General features: G+C 38.8%; 1 protein-coding gene across 3 annotated transcripts in view; it reads right to left on the bottom strand.

Moving 5' to 3' along the window:
* Window positions 1-25,070, bottom strand: part of TMEM196 (transmembrane protein 196) — a 313,988-nt gene that overhangs the window by 105,570 nt on the left and 183,348 nt on the right. For all 3 annotated transcript variants that reach the window (XM_070470340.1, XM_070470349.1, XM_070470332.1), the window contains exon 3: window positions 24,745-24,839. In XM_070470340.1, the coding sequence (XP_070326441.1) occupies window positions 24,745-24,813 (69 nt within the window). In that variant the 5' untranslated portion in view covers window positions 24,814-24,839. The remainder of the gene's footprint in view (window positions 1-24,744; window positions 24,840-25,070) is intronic.

Genomic DNA, 25,070 nt, shown 5'->3' with positions numbered 1-25,070 from the left:
CTGAGATTATTAATACTTCTCCCGGCAATCTTGATTCCAGCTTGTGCTTCCTCCAGCCCAGTGTTTCTCATGATGTACTCTGCATATAAGTTAAATAAGCAGGGTGACAATATACAGCCTTGACGTACTCCTTTTCCTATTTGGAACCAGTCTGTCGTTCCATGTCCAGTTCTAACTGCTGCTTCCTGACCTGCATGCAGGTTTCTCAAGAGGCAGGTCAGATGGTCTGATATGCCCGTCTCTTTCAGAATTTTCCACAGTTTATTGTGATCTACACAGTTAAAGGCTTTGGCAGAGTCAATAAAGCAGAAATAGACGTTTTGCTGGAACTCTCTTGCTTTTTCAATGATCCAGCAGATGTTGGCCATTTGATCTCTTGTTCCTCTGCCTTTTCTAAAACCAGCTTGAACATCTGGAAGTTCACGGTTCACGTATTGCTGAAGCCTGGCTTGGAGAATTTTGAGCATTACTTTACTAGCATGTGAGATGACTGCAATTGTGAGGTAGTTTGAGCATTCTTTGGCATTGCCTTTCTTTGGGATTGGAATGAAAACTGACCTTTTCCAGTCCTGTGGCCACTGCTGAGTTTTCCAAATTTGCTGGCATATTGCGTGCAGCACTTTCACAGCATCATTTTTTAGGATTTGAAACAGTTCAGCTGGAATTCCATCACCTCCACTAGCTTTGCTTGTAGTGATGCTTCCTAAGGCCCACTTGACTTCACATTCCAGGATGTCTGGCTCTAGGTGAGTGATCACACCATTGTGATTATCTGGGTCGTGAAGATCTTTTTTGTACAGTTCTTCTGTGTATTCTTGCCACCTCTTCTTAATATCTTCTGCTTCTGTTAGGTCCATACCATTTCTGTCCTTTATTGAGCCCATTTTTGCATGAAATGTTCTCTTGGTATTTCTCATTTTCTTGAAGAGATCTCTAGTCTTTCCCATTCTGTTGCTTTCCTCTATTCCTTTGCATTGATTGCTGAGGAAGGCTTTCTTATCTCTCCTTGCTGTTCTTTGGAACTCATTCCAATAGGAATGAATTCCATTCAAATGGGTGTATCTTTCCTTTTCTCCTTTGCTTTTCACTTTTCTTTTTTCACAGCTATTTGTAAGGCCTCCTCAGACAACCATTTTGCCTTTTTGCATTTCTTTCCCATGGGGATGGTCTTGATCCCTGTCTCCTGTACAATGTCACAAACCTCTGTCCATAGTTCATCAGGTACCCTATCAGATCTAGTCCCTTAAATCTATTTCTCAGTTCCACTGTATAATCATAAGGGATTTGATTTAGGTCATACCTGAATGGTCTAGTGGTTTTCCCTACTTTCTTCAGTTTAAGTCTGAATTCGGCAATAAGGAGTTCATGGTCTGAGCCACAGTCAGCTCCCGGTCTTGTTTTTGCTGACTGTATGGAGCTTCTCCATCTTTGGCTGCAAAGAATATAATCAATCTGATTTTGGTGTTGACCATCTGGTGAAGTCCACGTGTAGAGTATTCTCTTGTGTTGCTGGTAGCATATTAAGAAGCAGAGATATTACTTTGCCAACAAAATTCCATCTAGTCAAGGCTGTGGTTTTTCCAGTGGTCATGTATGGGTGTGAAGAAAGCTGAGTGCTGAAAAATTGATGCTTTTGAACTGTGGTGTTGGAGAAGACTCTTGAGAGTCCCTTGGACTGCAAGGAGATCCAACAAGTCCATCCTAAAGCAGATCAGTCCTGGGTGCTCATTGGAAGGACTGATGCTGAAGCTGAAACTCCAATACTTTGGCCACCTCAGGTGAAGAGTTGACTCATTGGAAAAGACCCTGATGCTGGGAAAGATTGAAGGCAGAGGAGAAGGGGACGACAGAGGATGAGATGGCTGGATGGCATCACTGACTCGATGGACATGTGTTTGGGTAAACTCTGGTGGTTTGTGATAGACAGGGAGGCCTGGCATGCTGTGATTCAGGGGGTCGCAAAGAGTTGGACACAACTGAGCGACTGAACTGAACTGATAATTCAAATAATAAATGATAAATTACATGCCCTAAAAATGTACATTAGGAAGTATAAACTTTTTCCAATTTGAATGCAGCACTGTTTATATCTTGGAGCATGCACTACAGTGTTTTTAATCTTGAAGATCAGTGGGGATGTCTGATAAAGTTTTGGAGTTAAGCAACCACATTCCTCATTTCCTCTCTTTCCCTGATCCTTAACTCTAACTCTAAGGAATCCAAAGATGTTTCACTTTTATTGATAAGGAACTGAACCATTCTCAGTTGGTAAAAGGAATAAGAAAACATAACTCTTAACTTCTCTCTCTGACATCCAGCAAAATTTCATGTTTTACCCTAGAGACTTCTGGAGAAAGCTATTACACAATCAGGGTTTTATGATCCTTATTGTTAAAGTTATTCCACATCTAATGCAAGTGCTTAACTTATAAAAACCATTAGAGCTACACATTAGGGCTAAAATATGTAAAATTTCTCTTTTTTTTAACCTCCTGTCAACATAGTATACTGAGGAAGATGGTGTGTACTTAGTAGTTACTATCTAGTTGCTCCCCTGCTTATTATTCAATGGACGGTGGTCATTGCTCATAGTAGTCTAACTCTAGTATTAGTTTGGAAACTCCAAATAAGAAGGCAGGGATAGGGGAAGCTGGGGTAAAGGTAATCCGTCTGTGGAGCTAAAGAAGGTAGCCAGGCAGAGGGCAGGCAGCAAAAATCATAGAGAACAGCAGTCCATGTTGGATGAAGGTCTAGAAGTTTTCTAGCAAAGAGGAAAGAGGCAACTTGCAAGCTAGCAAGAAGTAGCATACCATAATCTATAACATAAATGACCACACTGGATTTTTTAGAAAGATAAACTTTTAACCATTCATAGATCCAGGCAAATATTGCCTTTGAGGGTTGTTAACAGGGGACCATATGCACTTATTGGAATGGTGTCAGTGCTCAAAACCATTTGGGAAGTTCTTTGGAAAAGTCTTCAGAGCCTTTGGCATGCCCATCTAGCTTTCCTTAATGGAAGCAGATTTCTACCCATTAATGGGATAATTACCAAAGTTCCCCATAAATTACCTGAGAATCATCTAAAATACCTTGATGAATAGGAATTTCTCAGGTTAGGGATAGTGGCTCAGTCACATCCAACTCATTGCAACATCTTAGACTGTAGCCTACCAGGCTCCTCTGTCCATGGAATTCTTCAGGCAAGAATACTGGAGTGGGTTGCCATTCCCTTCTCCAGGGGATCTTCCCAACCAAGGGATCGAACACAGGTCTTCTGCATTGTCAGGCAGATTCTTTACCATCTGAGCCACCAGGGAAGGTGAATAGGAATTTCTCAGGTTAGGGCACAGTGGTTTACATTTCATAGGCTTATCAAGTTCTTAATAAACTACTATATTAAAAAATGATTTGTTAAACAGAGAATGCTGTGGGGAAAAATCAATGACTGCAAAGTTATCAAAAAATGGACTATAGGTATATATGGCTATGAAGCAAAGAAATGAATTTTCTTATATTGCATTAGATTTTTCCAGAAAAAAGTTTCCAAATGTTTTGAGCAACACTGAAATGGTAACATCTAGGTCATAGTCCTTTGAAAACTTTGAAAGCCCTTGAAAATATGTAAAATGCGATATGTCTATTAAAAGAGAGTGCTATTTAAAAACAGTCGCACCTTGCAGTATAATTACTTTAAACTCTTTTAAGCCTTGGTTGTACATTATTATTATAATAAAAAAATATCATGTTTTTCTCCCAGGAGATTTTGATGTGTTCCCTTGTGAAGGGCATAGGGCATGTTTTGTTGAGTATTACTATCTGTTTTTCTTAAAAGAGCCAGAATTATTTTTTCCAAATTTATAATAGTTTAATTTGAATGTACTTCATTGAACAGGCTATACTTACTTCCCTTCAAGATTCTGATACTTCCCTGGAGGAAGTAATTCTTTTCCTGATTGGAAACACTGTCATACAGAGAATGTAGGGTGGAAACTGGAAAGTAAACACTAACTTATATATATTCTTTTTTTTTTTTCTCCAGGCAAGTGTTGTCAGGAAACTTAAAATACACATCAAGAACAATATTTACGCCAACTCCTTGGAGGTGCTGTTTATTTAGAATTTTTCACATCTACTGTGATCAAATACATAAGATGATTATTTAATTTTCATTTTGTTAAAGACTTTATTTATTAAAGAGAATGGTAGAAACCACCTCCTCTAACTGAATTAAAAGTCTTATTAGTGAAGTGGTGCCAACAGGCAGTGTTCATTTACTCCTTATGTGTAAGATAGTAGTATAAACTTATAGAACAAAATTTACTTTTGCAGCAATGTTATCCCAGCTGCTTGCTAAAGCTTGAACGTCCAAGTTCAGCTCAGGTTCCATTTTGGCACAGGCAACGATATGATGTTTAATGACATCAGGTGTGGAGACAGTTGCTACTCTTCTGGGAGCTGAAGTCCTGATCGGCAGGTCTGAAAATTAGTTTCTGAGTTCCACAAATCTGCATTCTCTTCTTTCTGTTCAGCACAACAGTTCTGCTGTGCTATGGAGACTTTGTTAACATCTAATTTAAGAAGAGCTGGAAAATAGTGTTCATAGGATGGGCGAGATAAATTGAAATCTTCATGGGACAGCAGCCAAATCTCAGGGAAAAAAATTGCCTAAGAATTCAAGCTTGCTCCCTTGAATGACTGGGTCTGGGCACTTGGGGAAAACTCATATCATGAGCATGCTGACTATGGAATCACACGTATCTCATCAAGACATGGCTAGCATTTTGGGGCATATTACTGAGGATTCTAGGTTGTCAATTTACTCTCTGGCATTCTAATTGTTTATATGGATGGATTTTTCATTTTTTTAAAAGACATAGTTCATAATACTATGTTCCGTGCAGCAGTTTCTGGTTAAGGCAGTAATTTCTCATGTATTACTTTTTGTCTTGGTGAGCTTAATAATTAGATGATATGACAGAAAGCATCTAATTAACAAATGAAGTTCTTTTATAGCTGTTTTAATAAAGCAGAGAGCCTCTCCCCTATGCCACCCCTCAAAAAGAGAAATATAAACCACAGATGAAGGTGTTAGTTACTATGTCCATGAGGCTTTAGTTGTATGTCTGTTTCTAAATAATGGCAGTGGCTAGCATCATGGATTTGGCTTGCACTTCATAGGGAAAAGGCCAGAAATATGGAATGAATATGAAATACCTAGTTTCTAGCCATTTGGCAGGTTCCCTAACTCCTGAGTAGCAAAGTTCTTACTTTCTAAGATGGGGCAGTGGGAATATGGAAATCATCACCTCATGAGTTCTACAGGATAAGGCTAAATAGATATTGAGCAAAGACACTTTGCATTCCACCTTGTTTCTGATAATCTAAATGTAAAACTTTAAGGGAGTTGAGGAGAAAGAATGACTGCCTTTGTTTAAGATGGTAAGAGGTCTAAGCTTCATCCCTAAGAGATAACACATAGCCGTACATACTGAGACTATTATGTCTCTAATGATTTTCCTCTGTGAATTTCTGTGAGGCTCCCTAAAGAATTCATATCTCAGTTATTTCTTGAGAATAGGAAAAGATTAAAATTTATTTGAGGCTTAAAGTGAGACTCTCAGGTGGTATGATTTTCCCCCTAAAGTATTTAAGATGATGCATTTCTGACACATTGTCACAGTTTTCACTATTACAACATCTACATAGCTTCTCTATGTATCATCAATCACCTAAACAGACCACGATTCTGAATCAGCAGAAGAGGCCTTTTCTCCTCCTGTAGGACCAATGGATCACATCCTTCCCCTACTGTGATGCCTGCCTTTGCCTGACTTGGAATTACTGTTTCCTATGTACATGGGGGATAATAACATTGTAGAAATGTTGAACAAACCACCAGGGGATAAGCAGCTGCATTATTTGGGCCTTGGACCAGAACTCTCCTCCTTGGAAAAAATTATTCCCATAAAGTTATTGTCAACAAGTCCATTGAGATCTCAGTACTGGTTCTTCTTGGCTGCTCTGAACTATTAGAATCCTGGAAACTGGGAAGTTAGCCATTTAAAAATACGTTGTGAAAACATCCAAAGACAGAAAACTGAATGTGTAACATGACTTATATTTACATGTTATACATATTCAAAATATACAAAAACCTCAAAATCCAGCAATAAGGAAACAAGGAAAAGATCCCACCAAAGAAGATGGAAATATATACCAAATAGGTACATGAGAAAAATACTCAATATAATTTGTATTTGCAAGGAGAGATAAGAAAGCCTTCCTCAGTGATCAGTGCAAAGAAATAGAGGAAAGTAATAGAATGGGAAAGACTAGAGATCTCTTCAAGAAAATTAGAGATACCAAGGGAATAGTTCACGCAAAGATGGGCTTAATAAGGGACAGAAATGGTAGGGACCTGACAGAAGCAGAAGATATTAAGAAGAGGTGGCAAGAAAACACAGAAGAACTGTACAAAAAAGATCTTCACGACCCAGATAATCACGAAGGTGTGATCACTCACCTAGAGCCAGACATCCTGGACTGTGAAGTCAAGGCAGCCTTAGGAAGCATCACTATGAACAAAGCTAGTGGAGCGGATGGAATTCCAGTTGAGCTATTTCAAATCCTAAAAGATGATGCTGTGAAAGTGCTGCACACAATATGCCAGCAAATTTGGAAAACTCAGCAGTGGCCACAGGACTGGAAAAGGTCAGTTTTCATTCCAATCCCAAAGAAAGGCAATGCCAAAGAATGCTCAAACTACCACACAATTGCACTCATCTCACACGTTAGTAAAGTAATGCTCAAAATTCTCCAAGCCAGGCTTCAGCAATACGTGAACCGTGAACTTCCAGATGTTCAAGCTGGTTTTAGAAAAGGCAGAGGAACCAGAGATCAAATTGCCAACATCCGCTGGATCAGCGAAAAAGCAAGAGAGTTCCAGAAAAAAAATCTATTGACTATGCCAAAGCCTTTGACTGTGTAGATCACAATAAACTGTGGAAAATTCTGAAAAAGATGGGAATACCAGACCACCTGACGTATATGCAGGTCAGGAAGCAACAGTTAGAATGGGACATGGAACAACAGACTGGATCCAAATAGGAAAAAGACTGTAGGAAAAGGCTGTATATTGTCACCCTGCTTATTTAACTTATATGCAGAGTACATCATGAGAAACGCTAGGCTGGATGAAACACAAGCTGGAATCAAGATTGCCGGGAGAAATAATAATCTCAGATATGCAGATGACACCACCCTTATGGCAGAAAGTGAAGAGGAACTAAAGAGCTCTTGATGAAAGTGAAAGATGAGAGTGAAAAAGTTGGCTTAAAGCTCAACATTCACAAAACTAAGATCATGGCATCCAGTCCCATCACTTCATGGGAAATAGATGGGGAAACAGTGGAAACAGTGGCTGACTTTGTTTTTTGGGGCTCCAAAATCACTGCAGATGGTGATTGCAGCCATGAAATTAAAAGACACTCCTTGGAAGGAAAGTTATGACCAACCTAGACAGTATATTAAAAAGCAGAGACATTACTTTGCCAACAAAGGTCCGTCTCGTCAAGGCTATGGTTTTTCCAGTAGTCATGTATGGATGTGAGAGCTGGACTATAAAGAAAGCTGAGGGCCAAAGAATTGATGCTTTTGAACTGTGGTGTTGGAGAAGTCTCTTGAGAGTCCCTTGGACTGCAAGGAGATACAACCAGTCCATCCTAAAGGAGATTAATCCTGAGTGTTCACTGGAAGGACTGATGTTGAAGCTGAAACTCCAATACTTTGGGCACCTGATGTGAAGAACTGACTCATTTGAAAAGACCCTGGTGATGAAAGACTGAAGGCAGGAGGAGAAAGGCATGACAGAGGATGAGATGGCTGGATGGCATCACTGACTCAATGGACAGGAGTTTGGGTAAAGTCTGGCAATTGGTGATGGACAGGGATGCCTGGCATGCTGCGGTCCATGGGTTGCAAAGAGTCGGACACGCCTGAGTGACTGAACTGAAGTCAAAACAACAATGAGACACCATCACACAACTACTGGAATGTTTAAATTTAAGAAATTGATACCAAATGCCGTGAGGATGCAGAGAGCTGATCCATTGCTTGTGGGAATGAAAGACTAGATAGCCTCTTCAGAAGAAAGCCTCTTAGGACGTTAAACAAAGTCTTAGTATGCAATCCAGCAATCGTGCTCCTGGGTATTTACTCAAATGAGTTGAAAAGTTCTGTCCATATGAAAAGCTACACATGAATGTTTACAGCAGCTTTATTCATAATGGCTAAAAGCTAGAAGCAACCATGATTTCTTTTAAATAAATGAATGGATAAACAAATGGGTACATCCACACAATATAAATCCAAAAAGAAACAAGCTATTGTATTAGTAGTTAGGGTTCTCCAGATAAAAGTAGTATATTAATAGGAGATATGTATATATATATGTGTGTGTGTGTGTGTGTATTCAGAAGAATATACAACAGAAGGTAGAATTGGTTCAAACAGTTATGAAAGCTGATATATCCCCAGATCTGCAGTGGGCAAGCTAAAGAAAATTAAAGTTTAGGTCAAGTCTGAGTCCAAAGACCTGAAACTAGTAAAAGCAATGGTATAATTTGCAGTCTGAAAGCTGACAGGCTTAAGACACAAGAAGAGCCCATGCATTAAAGGGAGGTGGTTGGGTTCTGCTGACTGCATTCCAGATTCCAGCAGGAAGCCTGCCCATCGCTGTGGGGGAAACGCATACTGTATGATACTGTAGTGATAGCTACATGACATTATCCATTTGTCAAAACTCATAGAACTTTTTAGCAGAAAAATGTACCTTGGTGTAAAAATTTTGTTTTAAATAAAAATGGCTTAGGAAATCATTATTATAGGATGGAATGCAGGCTGTGATTTAAAAAATCTAATTAGATACAGTATATGGCATAACCACACTGAATGGTGTTGGAGAAAAGATGCTAACATGAGTAACTTCGGACATGAGTGAAGACTGTAGGACTTCATTTTATGTTATCTATATAGGCTGTATATAAGCACGGTTGCCTGCTTGATAAAGTTGTTCCTCAGAGAGGTTACTGTGATGTTGTGCTTGGTCACTCAGTCATGTCTGACTCTTTGTGACCCCATGGACTGTAGCCTACCAGGCTCCTCTGTTCATGGAATTTTCCAGGCAAGAATGGAGTGGGTTGCCAATTCCTACTCCAGGGGATCTTCCCAGCCTAAAGATGGAACCTGCATCACCTGTGTCTCCTGTATCACTGGTGGATTCTTCACCTGCTGAGCCATCAGGGAACACATTCAAAAAGGATATGGGTTAACAAATAAGAAACAAATCAGAAATAATCCATTCCTGCCGGGAGCCAGCACACGAGATCCCACCCATGACAAGGTCATGAGGAGAAGACCTGACAGGCAAGGCAGATCAGGACTCCAGGGATTCAGAAAAGCTGCCCCGGCGCTCACCTTAAAGATGATCTCTGTCTTTCTGATGCTTGCTGTGTTCGACTACTCCCTAATTTCTGTGACATGGGTAAAAGGCCTTCCCCGATCTCTCTCCAAACAGAATCAACTTAGAACTTTAATCAGTATGTCCCCCGGATGGTGGTATCCTATAAGATTATCCAGGATGAAAGAAGAGTTTCAATTTAGACCCCTTTGCTGGCATTCTAGTCTGCTTGCCAAATGCGTACTAATGCACATGACTGCTCACAACACCTTAAATCATAAACAGCATAAAGAACCTGATCACACAAAAGGCCCTAATAGGCACAGAGCCCTTTGGGGGGGGGGGCTAAGGAAGCCCTATTAGAGAACACAAAAATATTACTCTAAAGGTGGTTAGAGTTAAAGATTTAGAAAAATAAGAGTTCAGAATTGTTAATTTTAACCAGGAATGCTAAACAGGGGCTGCCTCACCAGAGCTGCAGAGTCTTTGTGTGGTAAACCTTTTAGATAAATTTAACTGATAACTTCTGCAAAAGGACTGACCTTTGTGTTCATTAAAGAATAGATTAAGGAAAACAGCTTTGCATTCACCTAGGTCATAAAATGTCAATAGGCCCCTTGGCCAGAAGATAATGTACAAGACTCTCACAAAGAATTATGCAGAAAACACCCTGGTTTCGTGAAGGATAAGCCGATGTAATATTAAACTATCTTGCCCTTAAAAATGTACTAACTTAGAACATAAAAGCTACGGTGAAAAATAAAGATTTGCCAGACTCTGCTGCACACCCCCCTCTGGTCTCTCTCTCTCTCTCTTTCTCTGCTGACGCCGTTCATCCTGAGGGTACCCCCTGGATCCTGCCGAGGCTGGACCCCGGCACATTCCCAAATATTAAAATGTCTCCCTTACATCTGCTTTTTCATTTTGTTTTCTGTTTTTCTTTCATATGTGCTTACAGTCCTCTGAAAGAGTAGATTACCTATTTATTAAGTTAACTGTCTGTTGTCTCTCCCTGTTTAAATATGAGCTCTACAGAGTTAGGAAACAGCAACTCACTCCAGTATTTTTGCCTGGAGAATCCCATGGACAGAGGAGGCTGGGAGGCTACAGTTCACGGCGTCACAAGAGTCGGACACGACTTAGCTACCAAACCACCACCACCACAGATTTAGGCATCTTGGGCCTGGATCACAGTAGGGGCTCAGTAAATTCTTTTGGATCATTTTGAATTGAATTAATTCAATCAATTCAATCAAATTCAACCAATTTGAATTGAATCATTTTGTTAAATATCAATGTAATGATATTACATTGATTGCCACTACAGCAAAAAATAGTTAATGTGGAGACTCCAGGACTAGCTCACCTTGAAGTGAATCCCACTTCTAACACTTACTTGCTCTATGACCCTGGGAAAGTCACTGAAAATTCAGCCAGGAAAACTGCCATGACATATGGTTACAAAGCAGATGCAAATATCACCATATATAAAATAATCCTCCTACCTATTTGCTTAAATTTCATTTTCTTTTGGGAGTAAGACTAACTTTTTTCTCTAGCAGTAATTTTAGTGCTATTAAATTTACCACTGAAGCACAGAGGGAAAAAACACTCTACCACAAATGTAAAACATGTATCTCTACAGATTTTGAAAAAATATATTTTATTTACAATAAAAAGTACATAGCCTGAAGTCTTTGAGGGTCTAAGAAATAATGTTCGATTTGACTTTACTTACATCAGAGTTCAGTCACAACAGTATTTACGCAAGAGCTGTGTAATGAGTAGATCAGTCAGCAAGATTATTTGTTGAGTAAGATTCCAAATTAAATTATTTTATTTCCTGATTTACCATACAGAGAGGACCCCAATAGCATTGTGGAAATAATGGGTTGCTCTCAAAATTAGGCCACTGTGATAGTGATTATCATAGATCAGAATGAGGGAAATCAAATATCTAATTCTAATAAGTACAGCTTTATTAGAAAATCATTGCTTTCCTACTAACCACTAAATTCTGAAGATTGAATGCCAAAGATTTTATCTAATAAACTTATTCCTCTTAAAGTAATTTTTTTAAATGTGCCTGATAAGGGAACTGCAACTATTTCAGAACAGTAAAGCTTGTTTTAAGTATTTTCTAAACATGTGAGACATTTCAGTATATTAAGAGTAGCTAAATTTTTCATAAGAAATAAACCTATGAAAACAAGACTTCATGATAAATTCTCTTCAATGAAGCTTGATAGATAAGAATTTTAGTAAAATATTAATCCATAATTAACCTGTTCTATTTCCTTGCAAAGTTGCTGGCTGTCATTCACAGTAGCAAAATGGTCTTGATATCATTACACCACTATGTGTTTTACTTCTAACTTTCAAAGACCTTTGCTTTCTTTGAGTAGTCAATCATGATAGTAGTTTAGCATGAGATAATCCCAATGGTCATTTAATGTAGATAATAATCCTGAATGGTTTTGGCTTCTATTAGGATGACCCACGAAGCCATCAATTCCTAAAGATCTGTCAACTAACAATATACTATAAAGGAGCCACCACACAATTCAAATTCCTCAGCTACTTCCTGGGTGGCTGGTACAACTATTCCCCAGACACCAAGACAGAAATGAGAGGTACCACATATGAAAAAGAACAATACACCCCATCTATCCTTAGATTGTCCAGAAGTCTTATAAATAAAACAGGCATCTAAAAACAGTCATGGTATAATGTGATATGCCACAATATGCAGAATTGTGTATAATTTTACAGAGTGAAGACTGTGTTTAACAAGTCAGGGAGGCATGAAATCTTCAAAGAGAATCTAAAACCTGTTTTAAACTGATGAATGAGTTTTGTAACCAACAACCTGACAAAAGGCATTTAGAGAATAAGCAGCATTGACAAGGAATCGAAGGGGTGAGTATTCAGGGAACTAGCAATGTTTCAGTATTTCTAGAGTGTAAGACTGGAGACAAGGCCAATACTCAAGATTCATACTTTTTTGGCACACTAAAAAAATTACCTGGTTGGAAATTAGTCACTGAAAGTATGTGAACCTGAAGGGGAGCAGAGAGGATTATGATCAGATCATCATTTCTGGCAGCAGTTGGGATGATATACCCTAGGGAAATGAGGCTGAAAGAAGATGAGCTGGAGTCTGCTGCAATGGTGTGGTGTCAGATGACAAGTGTTTGAACTAAAGTAATAAAAGTGGGATGTAGAAAAAAGCAGAAAATTTGAAATACATTTAAGAAATTAAACTGACAGGACTCGGTGATTAATTGGCTATTGGGGTGGATTACAAAGGAGACAAATTCTAGAAGAACTCTTGGGAACTCTGTGTACTATGTTAATAAGGAATTACTTTCTCCTGCTAGTAACAGATACCAGAAATAACAGTGGTTAAAGTAAGTTAACAATTTATTTCTCTCTGCCTTGGGCCAAGTGTGAAGAAAGCACTCTAGGCCTAGACGATAGCTGTGCAGTGCTCACAGAGACCCAGGCTCCTTCAACCTGCCTCTCCACTGGCTGTCTTGCTTCTTCATTACAATTTGCATTGTCCAACGTGGATGCCGGAGCTCAAGTACAACTTCCATATATCAAGCAAGGAGCAGAGAGCGAAAGAGCCAAAACGGGACAGCACAGCTTTTCCTCTCCCTTTTAAGAGGCCCATACAACACTCACCTAACAATTTCCACATTTATCTCTTTGGCCAGAGCTTAGTACATGGCCACATCTAGCTTCAAGGTTGGCTGGGAAGTGTACTTTGTCTGAACACTTTGCCACTCTGACTGTATTTAGTGTTCAGTGACCAAACAAGGATGAGAAATAGGTGTTAGAAGGACAATTACTTTCTTTACAAATACCTTGTAACCAATAAGAAAAATTATAGTGAAAGAATATCAGGTGTGGGATGCAGCTGGGGAGAGGAAGAGTTAATGCATTTACTTTTGGATATACTGAACATGGCACACTGCTGGTATTAAGGAATAGATGATTAATATTGGTCAGGTGTACAAATAACCAGTGGAAGATCAATTCAATTTAAAAGGAAAAGTAGAGATAGCTATAATGACTTGAGAGTCATCTGACAGTATGAAAATACAGAAGATAAGCCAAGTATTCCTAACCTCATCAACAGTACTGAAGTCAAAGACAGAAATAAATGGAAATAATGGAACTGGGTAAAAAAGGCACATTCTGGTATATTTCTATACCTCCCTAGAGTGGTGTTTTTTTTTTTTTAATTGAATTTGAGGTGTCATAAGGAATATATAGAATATTCTCAAATACAAACCAGGCTGAAGTCAGTAATGTCTTCTGATCTTACAAAGGTATCATCACCACGATCTTAGTTGAAATAGGATGCCCCTGCCCCCCTTTTTAGATTGTGTTATTCCTCAAGATTAATAAGATTGATAGTCTTTGTACCCTTTTAAAAATGTCAATATGTATTTTTAAAGCACCCATTACCAAGCTCATGGAACTGAAAAAAAGGAAAATCAAAAGAGGATCTATGTTACTTGACAAACATGACTCAACTTTTATCCTTATATCTGTCAGTATAGAAAGGAAAATTAGTAACCTGGTTCTTTGATATCTACACTCTTGTCAGAAACTTTTCCAAATCTATGACATGTAACAACAAAACAGACTTAAATCCCTGTCAGATGTTAGAATTTCTGATTTAAAAAAAAAAAAACCCTACTATTCCAAAGAGCCAAAGCACTGTTTTTTCCCAAGTTGCATATTGAAGATACATGAATATATATTGTATATTTACATCTAATGAAAGTACAAGCCTATAATTATAGAGATGATTCTCCAGTGGAAACTATAAGATACGAAATTATAAACAGGTTTAATTGAGTGTGCTCCTTAATGGAACATTAAGCTTTGTATTATTTGAAAATTTTACAACAAAAATGCTTTGCATGTTAATTTTTTTATAAGCTGCTTCAATAGACTAAATACAGTTTTGTTCTCCTTATAATGTCCTAATTTTCAATTATGTTGCTTATTTTCTATAAATAAGTCTGATATAACAAATCTGAAAATCAGTACTTGGGTGCAATCTCAAAATCAACAGACTGATCTCAGTTTATATTTAAGGCAAACCATTCAGCATCACAGTAATCCAAGTCTATGCCCCAACTCCTAATGCTGAAGAAGCTGAAGTTGAATGGTTCTATGAAGATCTACAAGAACTTCTAGAACTAAATTTCCCCCCCCCCCCCAATGTCCTTTTCAACATAGAGGATTGGAATGCTAAAGTAGGAAGTCAAGAGACACCTAGAGTAACAGACAAGTTTGGCCTTGGAGTCCAAAATGAAGCAGGGTAAAGGCTAACAACTGTGCCAAGAGAACACACTGGTCATACCATACACCATCTTCCAACAACACAAGAGATGATTCTACACATGGAGATCACCAGATGGTTAATACCAACATCAGATTGACTACATTCTTTGCAGCTGAAAATGGAGAATCTCTGTACAGCAGCAAAAACAAGACCTGGAGCTGACTGCAGCTCAGAATATGAACTCCTTATTACAAAATTCAGGCTTAAATAGAAGAAAGTAGGGAAAAACACTAGACCATCGAGGTATGACCTATGTCAAATCCCTTATGATTGTACACTGGAGGTGACAAGTAGATTCAAGGGATTAGATCTGGCAGACAGAGTGCCTGAAACACTGAAACACTGCAGGTGGAGCTTCATAACACTGTACAGGAGGAGAGGACCAAAAGCATTCCTAAGAAAAAGAAATACACGAAGGCAGAGTGCGTGTCTGAAGAGGGCTTACAAATAGCTGGGAAAAGAAGAGACATGAAAGGCATAGGAGAAAGGGAAAGACATGCCCATTTGAATGCAGTTCAGTTCAGTTCAGTTGCTCTCTCATGTCTGACTCTGCGACCCCATCAACCACAGCATTCCAGGCCTCCCTGTCCATCACCAACTCCCGGAACTTACTCAAACTCTTCTCCATTGAGTTGGTGATGCCATCCAGCCATATCATCCTCTGTCGTCCCCGTCTCCTCCTGCCCTCAATCTTTCCCAGCATCAAGGTCTTTTTCAATGAGTCAGCTCTTTGCAAAAAGTGGCTGAAGTATTGGAGTTTCAGCTTCAACATCAGCCCTTCCAATGAACACTCAGGATCGATCTCCTTTCGGATGGACTGGTTGGATCTCCTTGCAGTCCAAGGGACCCTCAAGAGTCTTCTCCAACACCACAGTTCAAAAGCATCAATTTTCGGCACTCAGCTCTCTTTATAGTCCAGCTCTCACATCCATACATGACTACTGGAAAAACCATAGCCTTGATGAGACGGATCTTTGTTGACAAAGTAGTATCTCTGCTTTTTAATATGCTGTACAGGTTAGTCATAACTTTCCTTCCAAGGAGTGTCTTTTAATTTCATGGCTGCAATCACCATCTGCAGTGATTTTGGAGCCCAAGAAAAATAAAATCTGTCACAGTTTCCACTGTTTCCCCATCTATTTGCCATGAAGTGATGGGACCGGATGCCATGATATAATTTTCTGAATGTTCACCTTTAAGCCAACTTTTCACTCTCCTCTTTCACTTTCATCAAGAGGCTCTTTAGTTCTTCTTCACTTTCTGCCATAAGGGTGGTGTTATCTGCATATCTGAGTTTATTGATATTTCTCCCAGCAATCTTGATTCCAACTTGTGCTTCATCCAGCTCAGTGTTTCTCATGATGTACTCTGCACATAAGTTAAATAAGCAGGCTGACAATATACAGCCTTGACATACTCCTTTTCCTATTTGGAACCAGTCTGTTGTTCCATGTCCAGTTCTAACTGTTGCTTCCTGACTTGCACACAGATTTTTCAGGGGGCAGATTAGGTTGTCTGGTATTCCCATCTCTTTCAGAATTTTCCACAGTTTATTGTGATCCATACTGTCAAAGGCTTTCGCATAGTCAATAAAGCAGAAATAGATGTTTTGCTGGAATTTTCTTGCTTTTTCGATGATCTAGCGGATGTTGGCCATTTGATCTCTGGTTCCTCTGCCTTTTCTAAAACCAGCTTGAACATCTGGAAGTTCACGGTTCACATATTGCTGAAGCCTGGCTTGGAGAATTTTGAGCATTACTTTATTAGCGTGTGAGATGAATGCAACTGTGTGGTAGTTTGAGCATTCTTTGGCATTGCCTTTCTTTGGGATTGGAATGAAAACTGACCTTTTCCAGTCCTGCTGAGTTTTCCAAATTTGCTGGCATATTGTGTGCAGCACTTTCACAGTATCATCTTTTAGGATTTGAAATAGCTCAACTGGAATTCCATCCGCTCCACTAGCTTTGTTCGTAGTGATGCTTCCTAAGGCCCACTTGACTTCATATTCCAGGATGTCTGGCTCTAGGTGAGTGATCACACCTTCCTGATTATCTGGGTCATGAAGTTCTTTTTTGTACAGTTCTTCTGTGTATTCTTGCCACCTCTTCTTAATATCTTCTGCTTCTGTTAGGTCCATACCATTTCTGTCCCTTATTGAGCCCATCTTTGCATGAAATATTCCCTTGGTATCTCTAATTTTCTTGAAGAAATCTCTAGTCTTTCCCATTCTGTTGTTTTCCTCTATTTCTTTGCACTGATCACTGAGGAAAACTTTTTTATCTCTCCTTGCTGTTCTTTGGAACCCTGCATTCAAATGGGCATATCTTTCCTTTTCTCCTTTGCTTTTCATGTCTCTTCTTTTCACAGCTATTTGTAAGGCCTCCTCAGACAGGCAGTTTCCTTTTTTGCATTTCTTTTTCTTGGGGATGGTCTTGATCCCTGTCTCCTGTACAATGTCATGAACATCCATCCATAGTTCATCAGGCACTAGTCCCTTAAATCAGATCTAGTCCCTTAAATCTATTTCTTACTTCCACTGTATAATTGTAAAGGATTTGATTTCAGTTATACCTGAATGGTCTAGTGGTTTTCCCTACTTTCTTCAGTTTAAGTCTGAATTTGGCAATAAGGAGTTCATGATCTGAGCCACAATCAGCTCCTGGCCTTGTTTTTGCTGACTGTATGGAGCTTCTCCATCTTTGGCTGCAAAGAGTATAATCAATCTGATTTTGGTGTTGGCCATCTGGTGATGTCCATGTGTAGAGTCTTCTCTTGTGTTGTTGGAACAGGGTGTTTGCTATGACCAGTGCGTTCTCTTGGCAAAACTTTATTAGGCTTTTCCCTGCTTCATTCTGTACTCCAAGGCCAAATTTGCCTGTTATTCCAGGTGTTTCTTGACTTCCTACATTTGCATTCCAGTCCCCTATAATGAAAAGGACATCTTTTAAGGGTGTTAGTTCCAGAAGGTTTTGTAGTTCTTCACAGAACCATTCAACTTCAGTTTCAGCATTACTGGTTGGGTCATGGACTTGGATTACCATAATACTGAATGCTTTGCCTTGAAAATGAACAGAGATAATTCTGTCATTATTGAGATTGCCTCCAAGTACTGCATTTCAGACTTTTGTTGACAATGATGCTGTTCCAAAGAATAGCACAGAGAGATAAGAAAGCTATCTTAAGTGAACAATGCATAGAAATAGAAGAAAACAATAGAATGGGAAAGACTAGAGATATCTTCAAGAAAACTGGAGTTTCCCAGGGAACATATCATACATAGATGGGCACAATACAGGACAGAAATGGCAAGGACCTTACGTGCAGAAGAGATTAAGATGATGTGGCAATACATAAAACAACTGTACAAAAAGGTCTTAGTGATGCAGATAACCATGATCATGAGGTCACTCACCTAGAATCAGACATCTTGGAGTGTGAAGTCAAGTGGGTCTTAGGAAGCATTATTATTAACACAGCTAGCAGAGGTGATAGAATTCTAGCTCATCTATTTTGAATCCTAAAAGATGCTGCTGCTAAAGTGTTGCTTTCAATATGGCAGCAAATTTAGAAAACTTGGGCTTCCCTGGAGGCTCAGATGGTAAAAAAATCCTCCTGCAATGCAGGGGACCTGGGTTCAATCCCTGGGTTGGGAAGATCCCCTGGAGGAGGGCATGGCAACCTACTCCAGTTTTCTTGTCTGAAGAATGCCCAAGGACAGAGGAGCCTGGCGGGCTAGAGTCCACAGGCTCTGCAAAGAGTTGGACACAACTGAGCAACTAAACACAGCACACACATAGCAGTGGCACAGAACTGGAAAAGGTAAGTTATCATTCCAATCCCAAAGAAAAGCAATGCCACAGAATGTTCAAACTATCTTACAATTGCACTCACTTCGCGTGCTCAGGGCTTCCCTTGTGGCTCAGCTGGTAAATAATCCACCTGCAGTATGGGAGACCTGGGTTTGATCCCTGGGTTGAGAAGATCCCCTGGAGAAGGGAAAGGCTACCCACTCCGGTATTCTGGCCTGGAGAACTCCACGAACTATATAGTCCTTGGGGTCACAAAGAGTTGGACACGACTGAACGACTTTCACTTCACATGTTCAAAGTAATGCTCAAAATCCTTCAGCTAGGGTTCAATAGTACATGAACTAAGAACTTCCAAATGTTTGAGCTGGAACTAGAAAAGGCAAAGGAACCGAAATCAAATTGCTAAAATCCATTGGATCATACAGAAAGCAAGAGAATTCTAGAAAAACGTCTACATCTTCTTCATTGATTACGCTAATGACTATGCTGTGTGGATCACAATAAACTGTGGAAAATTCTTCAAGAGATAGGAATACCAGACCACCTTACCTGCCTCCTGAGAAACCTGTGTGCAGGTCAGGAAGCAACAGTTAGCACTGGACATGCAACAGACTGGTTCCAAACTGAGAAAGGAGTATGTCAAGGCTGTATATTGTCACCCTGCTTATTTAACTTATATGCAGAGTACATCACATGAAATGCCAAGCTGGATGAAGAACAAGTAAGAATCAATACTGCCAGGAGAATTATCAGATATGTAGATGATATCACTCTAATGGCAGAAACTGAAGAGGAACTAAAGAATCTCTTGATGAGAGTGAAAGAGAAAACAGCTGGTGTAAAATTCACATTAAAGAAAAAAAATGAAGATCATGGCATCCAGTCCCATCACTTGATGCAAATAAATGAGGAAAAGTGGAAATAGTTACAGATTTTATTTTCTTGGTTCTCAAAAATCACTGTAGACAGAAATTGCAGCCACAAAATTAAAAGACAGTTGCTCCTTGGAAGAAAACATATGACAAACATAGACAATGTATTAAAAAGCAGAGACATCATTTTGTCAACAAGGGTCCATATAGTCAAAGCTATGGTTTTTCCAGTAGTCATGTATGGATGTGAGATTTGGACCAAACAAAGCTGAGTGCTGAAGAATTGATACTTTGAGTTGTGGTGCTAGAGAAGACTCTTGAGAGTCCCTTGGACAGCAAGGAGATATCCAACGATTCTTTGAGTTGTGGTGCTAGAGAAGACTCTTGAGAGTCCCTTGGACAGCAAGGAGACATCCAACCACTCAAACATAAAGGAAATCAACCCTGAATATTCACTGGAAAGACTGATGCTGAAGCTCCAATATATTGGCCACCTGATGTGAAGAGATGACTCCCTGGAAAACACCCTGATGCTGGGAAAGATTGAAGGCAGGGAAAGAAGGGGATGACAGAGGATGAGATGGTTGGATGGCATCACTACTCAATGGGCATGAGTTTGAGCATACTCTGGGAAATAGTGAAGGACAAGGAAACCTGGCCTGCAGCAGTTTATGGGGTTGTGAAGAGTTGGAGATGACTTAGCAACTGAACAATATCAAGAACAGTAAGTGTCATATATGAAAGGTCAAAATTTGTTTAGGCTGGCTCTTAGACTTAAATAATTTAGTCTTTTAAAGATGTTTGGGTTTATCTGAATAAGCTAAATAACTGAAGAATCCAAATTCCATCTAAAGGCTTATTAAACTTTGAAAATGCAAGAAATTTATTTTTAAATATTATTTTTCCCTGGTAATGATTCCTCTTTGTGCTAGGATCAAAATTTATAGAGCTGAGTTATTGACAGTATAACTAGTGTTAATTTTCAAATATATTGAACTAGTCTCTGTGAATGAGTTAATAAAAAGGATATGTGTTTATATGTGTGTGTATGTGTGTAAATTCCATAACTTGGGAATTCAAAATATAAAGATATTTTTCCAGTTGTACAAGATAAATCCTTTGCTTACTTTCTATTCTGTTTACTATTGACTTTAATAATATTGAATAATCTGGCTATCCTTTAAAACATTAGTGTCATTCTCTCATACTGGTAACTGGGTTTTACCAATCTTTTTAATAATATAATCTCTTTGGTAACATCATACTCCAAGTTTTAATGCTGCAGTATTTAAGGAATTAAATAGAATCCCTTTTAAAAACCCCACATAGAATTTGTAGTGGTAGAGTGCTTTAATTGCTGTATAATTTCCCTCCTAAGTAGATTCTTTCTAATCCTCAGTACCACATTCTAAATCCTTAGGACTGTGCATTTTGGAAAGTGATACTCTATTACTTATTAAATGGCTTTCTAGAAGCTTTTTCTCAAATAGATGATCAAACTAGATAAAATAGAAAAGGTCAAGAGAAAAATATTTTATTATACTCATCAGTTATGAGCCCATGTGTTTACCCTTTACATAATTTTGGCTGAAAAATTCATATTCTGAAATACATAGTTAACTTCATGTAATTCAATGAAAATAACCTTACAAGATAATAAAATAGTCTCAATGCCCAGTATCATTTTAAACCTCAATTGAGTAGCATGCTTAGTTTAATTTTGTTGATAAATTCTGTGCTACCCTTTGGTTTCAAACCTTCTGACTAAAATTCAGTTCAGTTCAGTCGCTCAGTCGTGTCCGACTCTTTGTGAGCCCATGAACAGCAGCGCCAGGCCTCAGTGTCCATCACCAGCCCCCAGAGTTTACCCAAACTCATGTCCATTGAGTTGGTGCTGCCATCCAATCATCTCATCCTCCGTCGTCCCCTTCTCCTCCTGTCCTCAATCTTTCCCAGCATCAGGGTCTTTTCAAATGAGTCAGCTCTGCATCAGGTGGCCAAAGTATTGGAGTTTTAGCTTCAGCATGAATCCTTCCAATGAACACCCAGGACTGATCTCCTTTAGGATGGACTTAGGTTGGACCTCTTATCTATCAGCTATTTTATTGCTTTATTGTCATAATAACAAAGAATAAATATTATGCATAGTTAACTTGCATTAACTAATCAAGAACATAGTGTCATCATGCTATATTTTTATGTAGTCAGTCTCATGTGTTATTGAAGGGCAAATGTAAAGTTTCACTACACTTACAAATGCCTATGTTTAAAAAAAGAATTCTTGGATTAACTCGTTTCTTTTACATTTGTCCCCTTGCCCAAAAATTAGAGATAAGAAACATTTCAATAAAATACCTTGGGACTTCCCTCGTGACCCAATGGTTAAGAATCTGCCTGCCAATGGAGTGGACATGGGTTCAATCCCTGGTCCGGGAAGATTTCACATGCTATAGAGCAGCTAAGCCCATGCACACATCTACTGAAGCCCGCATGCTCTAGAGTCCAGGCTCTGCAATTCAGAGAAGCCACCGCAAGAAGAAGCCAGCACGCTGCAACAAAGAGAAGCCCCAGCTCACTGCAACTAGAGAAAGCCGGCATGCAGCAGTGAAGACCCCATGCAGCCAAAGAGAAAATACGTTTTTTAAATTAAAAAAAAATTAAGTTCCTTTATCATTGAATTTTAGTACACTGGCATATATAACTGTAAATGAAACAATAGCATGTAGTTTAAATACCTACAGCTCTAGAATAACTACATACTTAAATGGAAGGGAAAATGTTCACCTTCTGCTGAGCTTTATCTTAATGGCTTTTCCTTTGGTTTAGTAGAGTGGAGTATTACAGATATTTGCTCATCTATTTCTGCATCTTAATAGATGATGGTCTATTAAGATTCATCACCCTTCAGATAGTCTTACCTATATTTCTCATATTTCAAGCTTGTTCTGAAGTTATAGGAAATGTAACAAACAGCGAAGCATTTGATTTTGAATGTCCAGAATCCTACTTTGTCATACAAAACAGACTCAAGCAAAAAATAGTTGGTCGCATATAATAACACACTGCAAAGAGGGAAAATCAACATGCATAAATGCAAGACTTTTTACACAACAGATAGCTCCTGGAAGGACTAATTTGCTACAAGAGAAAGCAACACAAGAATAGCTGTCAGCCGAGTATAGCACTTGAATTTCATTGCGGCCTTTTCTTGATACTCGACCTGTGGCCTTTTCTTGATACTCGACCTGTACTCTAATTGAAAGTGAGAGCTATCAGGGTTGAGAATGTTCCTCCTGACAGAAGCCTTTTTTTGACATCCCTGTTCATTCCACCTGAATATACACTTATGCTTCTGCTGCTGCAATCCTCATAAACAGCTTTAATCCAGCTCTTCTTTCACTGGGCCTCAAATACAATGCTTTAAAATATTTTGAGCAAAAAATAGCATCATGTTTTGTTTTTATCTTCATTTAGAATGTAAAGTATAATCTTGGAGTCATTTAGGTAAATAGTTTCAGGAATTCTTTTTAACATATTTTCAGAGACTCCCATTTCTTTTGAATCAATTACTCCTCCAATTACACAGCATCCTCATTAAAAGATCATCACAAGGGAAAACAATTTGATCCTATTAGAATCTACAGATTCAAAATAGGAAACTCTGTGTTGAGTAAATAAAAGATTATGTGTCAGGCTATTTTTCATGCATAGGGAATACACATTTTCAGCATTTTACAAATGAAACCACAGATCTGAGAAGATAAAATCAGTTTCTTTTCTGAGTTGAGTCTTTTAGTAATCAAGCAGTTTTCATATTATTACATGCATGCCTGAAGAAAAACACCAACACCTTGAAAGAATTCTGCGTGTTGGGCGTACAATGAGACTGTGCATTTTCTGAGAATCAATCGAAAGAGAGAATACAAGACTTCATTATGTTAAAATATTTCCAGCCTTTCTCCCAAGGCAGAGGAAGGGAAGAGTAAAGTTATCATACAACCAAGATTTGAAATTGGAGCTGATGAAAAAGTCAAGAATTGTGAGTGCTCTTTAGCATGTTTTTCAACTTAGGATTTTAATTCAATTTAACACTGAACTATCCTCCTTTCTAAATTCCTTTACATTTATTATATAAATACAACATAAAAGAATAACTATCATATTTGAAAATGTAGAAGACTATTAGTTAAAACTTTGAAGGCTAAATTAATGAAGATAAAGTATTGATTATAGGATGCTTACACTTAAAATATAATTGGTATGAATTAGCATACATGTAAATTCAAGTACAAAATTTAAATCCTTTGTGCATTTTTTTTTGCAAAGGATTGATCTAATTTGCCAACGTGTTTTTAAGATGAATATTTTCTGTGAATGGGCAAACATTTGTTTAATGACTTTCACTTACTGGAAGCTAGTAAACATTTGAGAGTATTTCTGCCATCTCAATTACACCTCTGAAGGTAGCAGGAATGGAGTTACAGATGTTTCATTTATGACTTTCTGCAGGAACACATCCCCTGGGATCTATAGGATCAATGTAATCCAAGGTCATCTCAAATATAATGCTGTGGGCCAAGGAAGGAGACTGCATAGGAACCAGATAACAGGACATTTATACACCTTTGACCTTATTTAATGGAGTCTTGTTGAATTGCAGTATGATAAGAAGAATCAACACTGAAATGATACCAGGAAGTATTCTGTAATATCAAGGCTTTAAACATCTTTCTTGCCTTTCCCTCATGGAATGGAAATTTACCATTTGGTCAGCGAAAACTCTTAGGGTTTACTCGTCTGTGTCTGGTTCGTAATGTTGTGGAACACCAGGCAGTCACCGCGACATGGAGAGGACCCCACGACAGGTAGGAGAAAACAGCGAAAAGCAGAAACAGTGAGCGACTGTTGCAGGACGCGGAGGAGACAGACAGTCGTGACCATGTCTAAGCTGTGGGGATTCAACCAGTCCTGGAAGAGGAGCAGCCATCTGCCTCAGGCACGCCACCAGCATAGTCAGGCAAGCCGCTCAGACTGTGGGGCTCCTCAGCCTGCTTCTCAGACTCAGCATCCAAATAAAACTAGAGAAAAGAGAAACTCTTCCTTCCCTTTTGAGAACTGTTCTTTAACAGAAAACCACATACCATCACATTTTGTTACCGTTACAAAATCGCGGACATTCTTTCATAAGGATTCAGAAAGCAGTGGGCAAAAAGGCCAAACCAATCATTTTAAACTGACCTGATCCAGTTGGCTGTTCGTCAGTTGGTGACCTTTGGAGATCACGGTTAAGTGTACGCTGCACAGCATTTGGGTTATCTGGTTTACCAGGTGGTCTGTTAAAATAAAAATTTAGACCAAATATACCACATTTATTAATAAGAAAGTACGAAACATACAACATACTTTTGCAAAGTTGGGGATGTTATTTTCTGTCCTTAGGCACACTGCCAAGAATGCACACGCATGCCAGCAGAATCAGCCTAGTTTCCATTGGGTTTGATTGCCGTCTTCTTTAAAACCAAGGCCTTGCGCCATGTAGAGTTTTAATACCACGTTTTACTCTA

This window comes from Odocoileus virginianus, chromosome 1 (genome assembly GCF_023699985.2).
Source record: "Odocoileus virginianus isolate 20LAN1187 ecotype Illinois chromosome 1, Ovbor_1.2, whole genome shotgun sequence".
NCBI classification, from domain to species: domain Eukaryota; kingdom Metazoa; phylum Chordata; class Mammalia; order Artiodactyla; family Cervidae; genus Odocoileus; species Odocoileus virginianus.
Note: the sequence above shows the minus strand (reverse complement) of the source record. Positions and strands in the feature narration are given on the sequence as shown.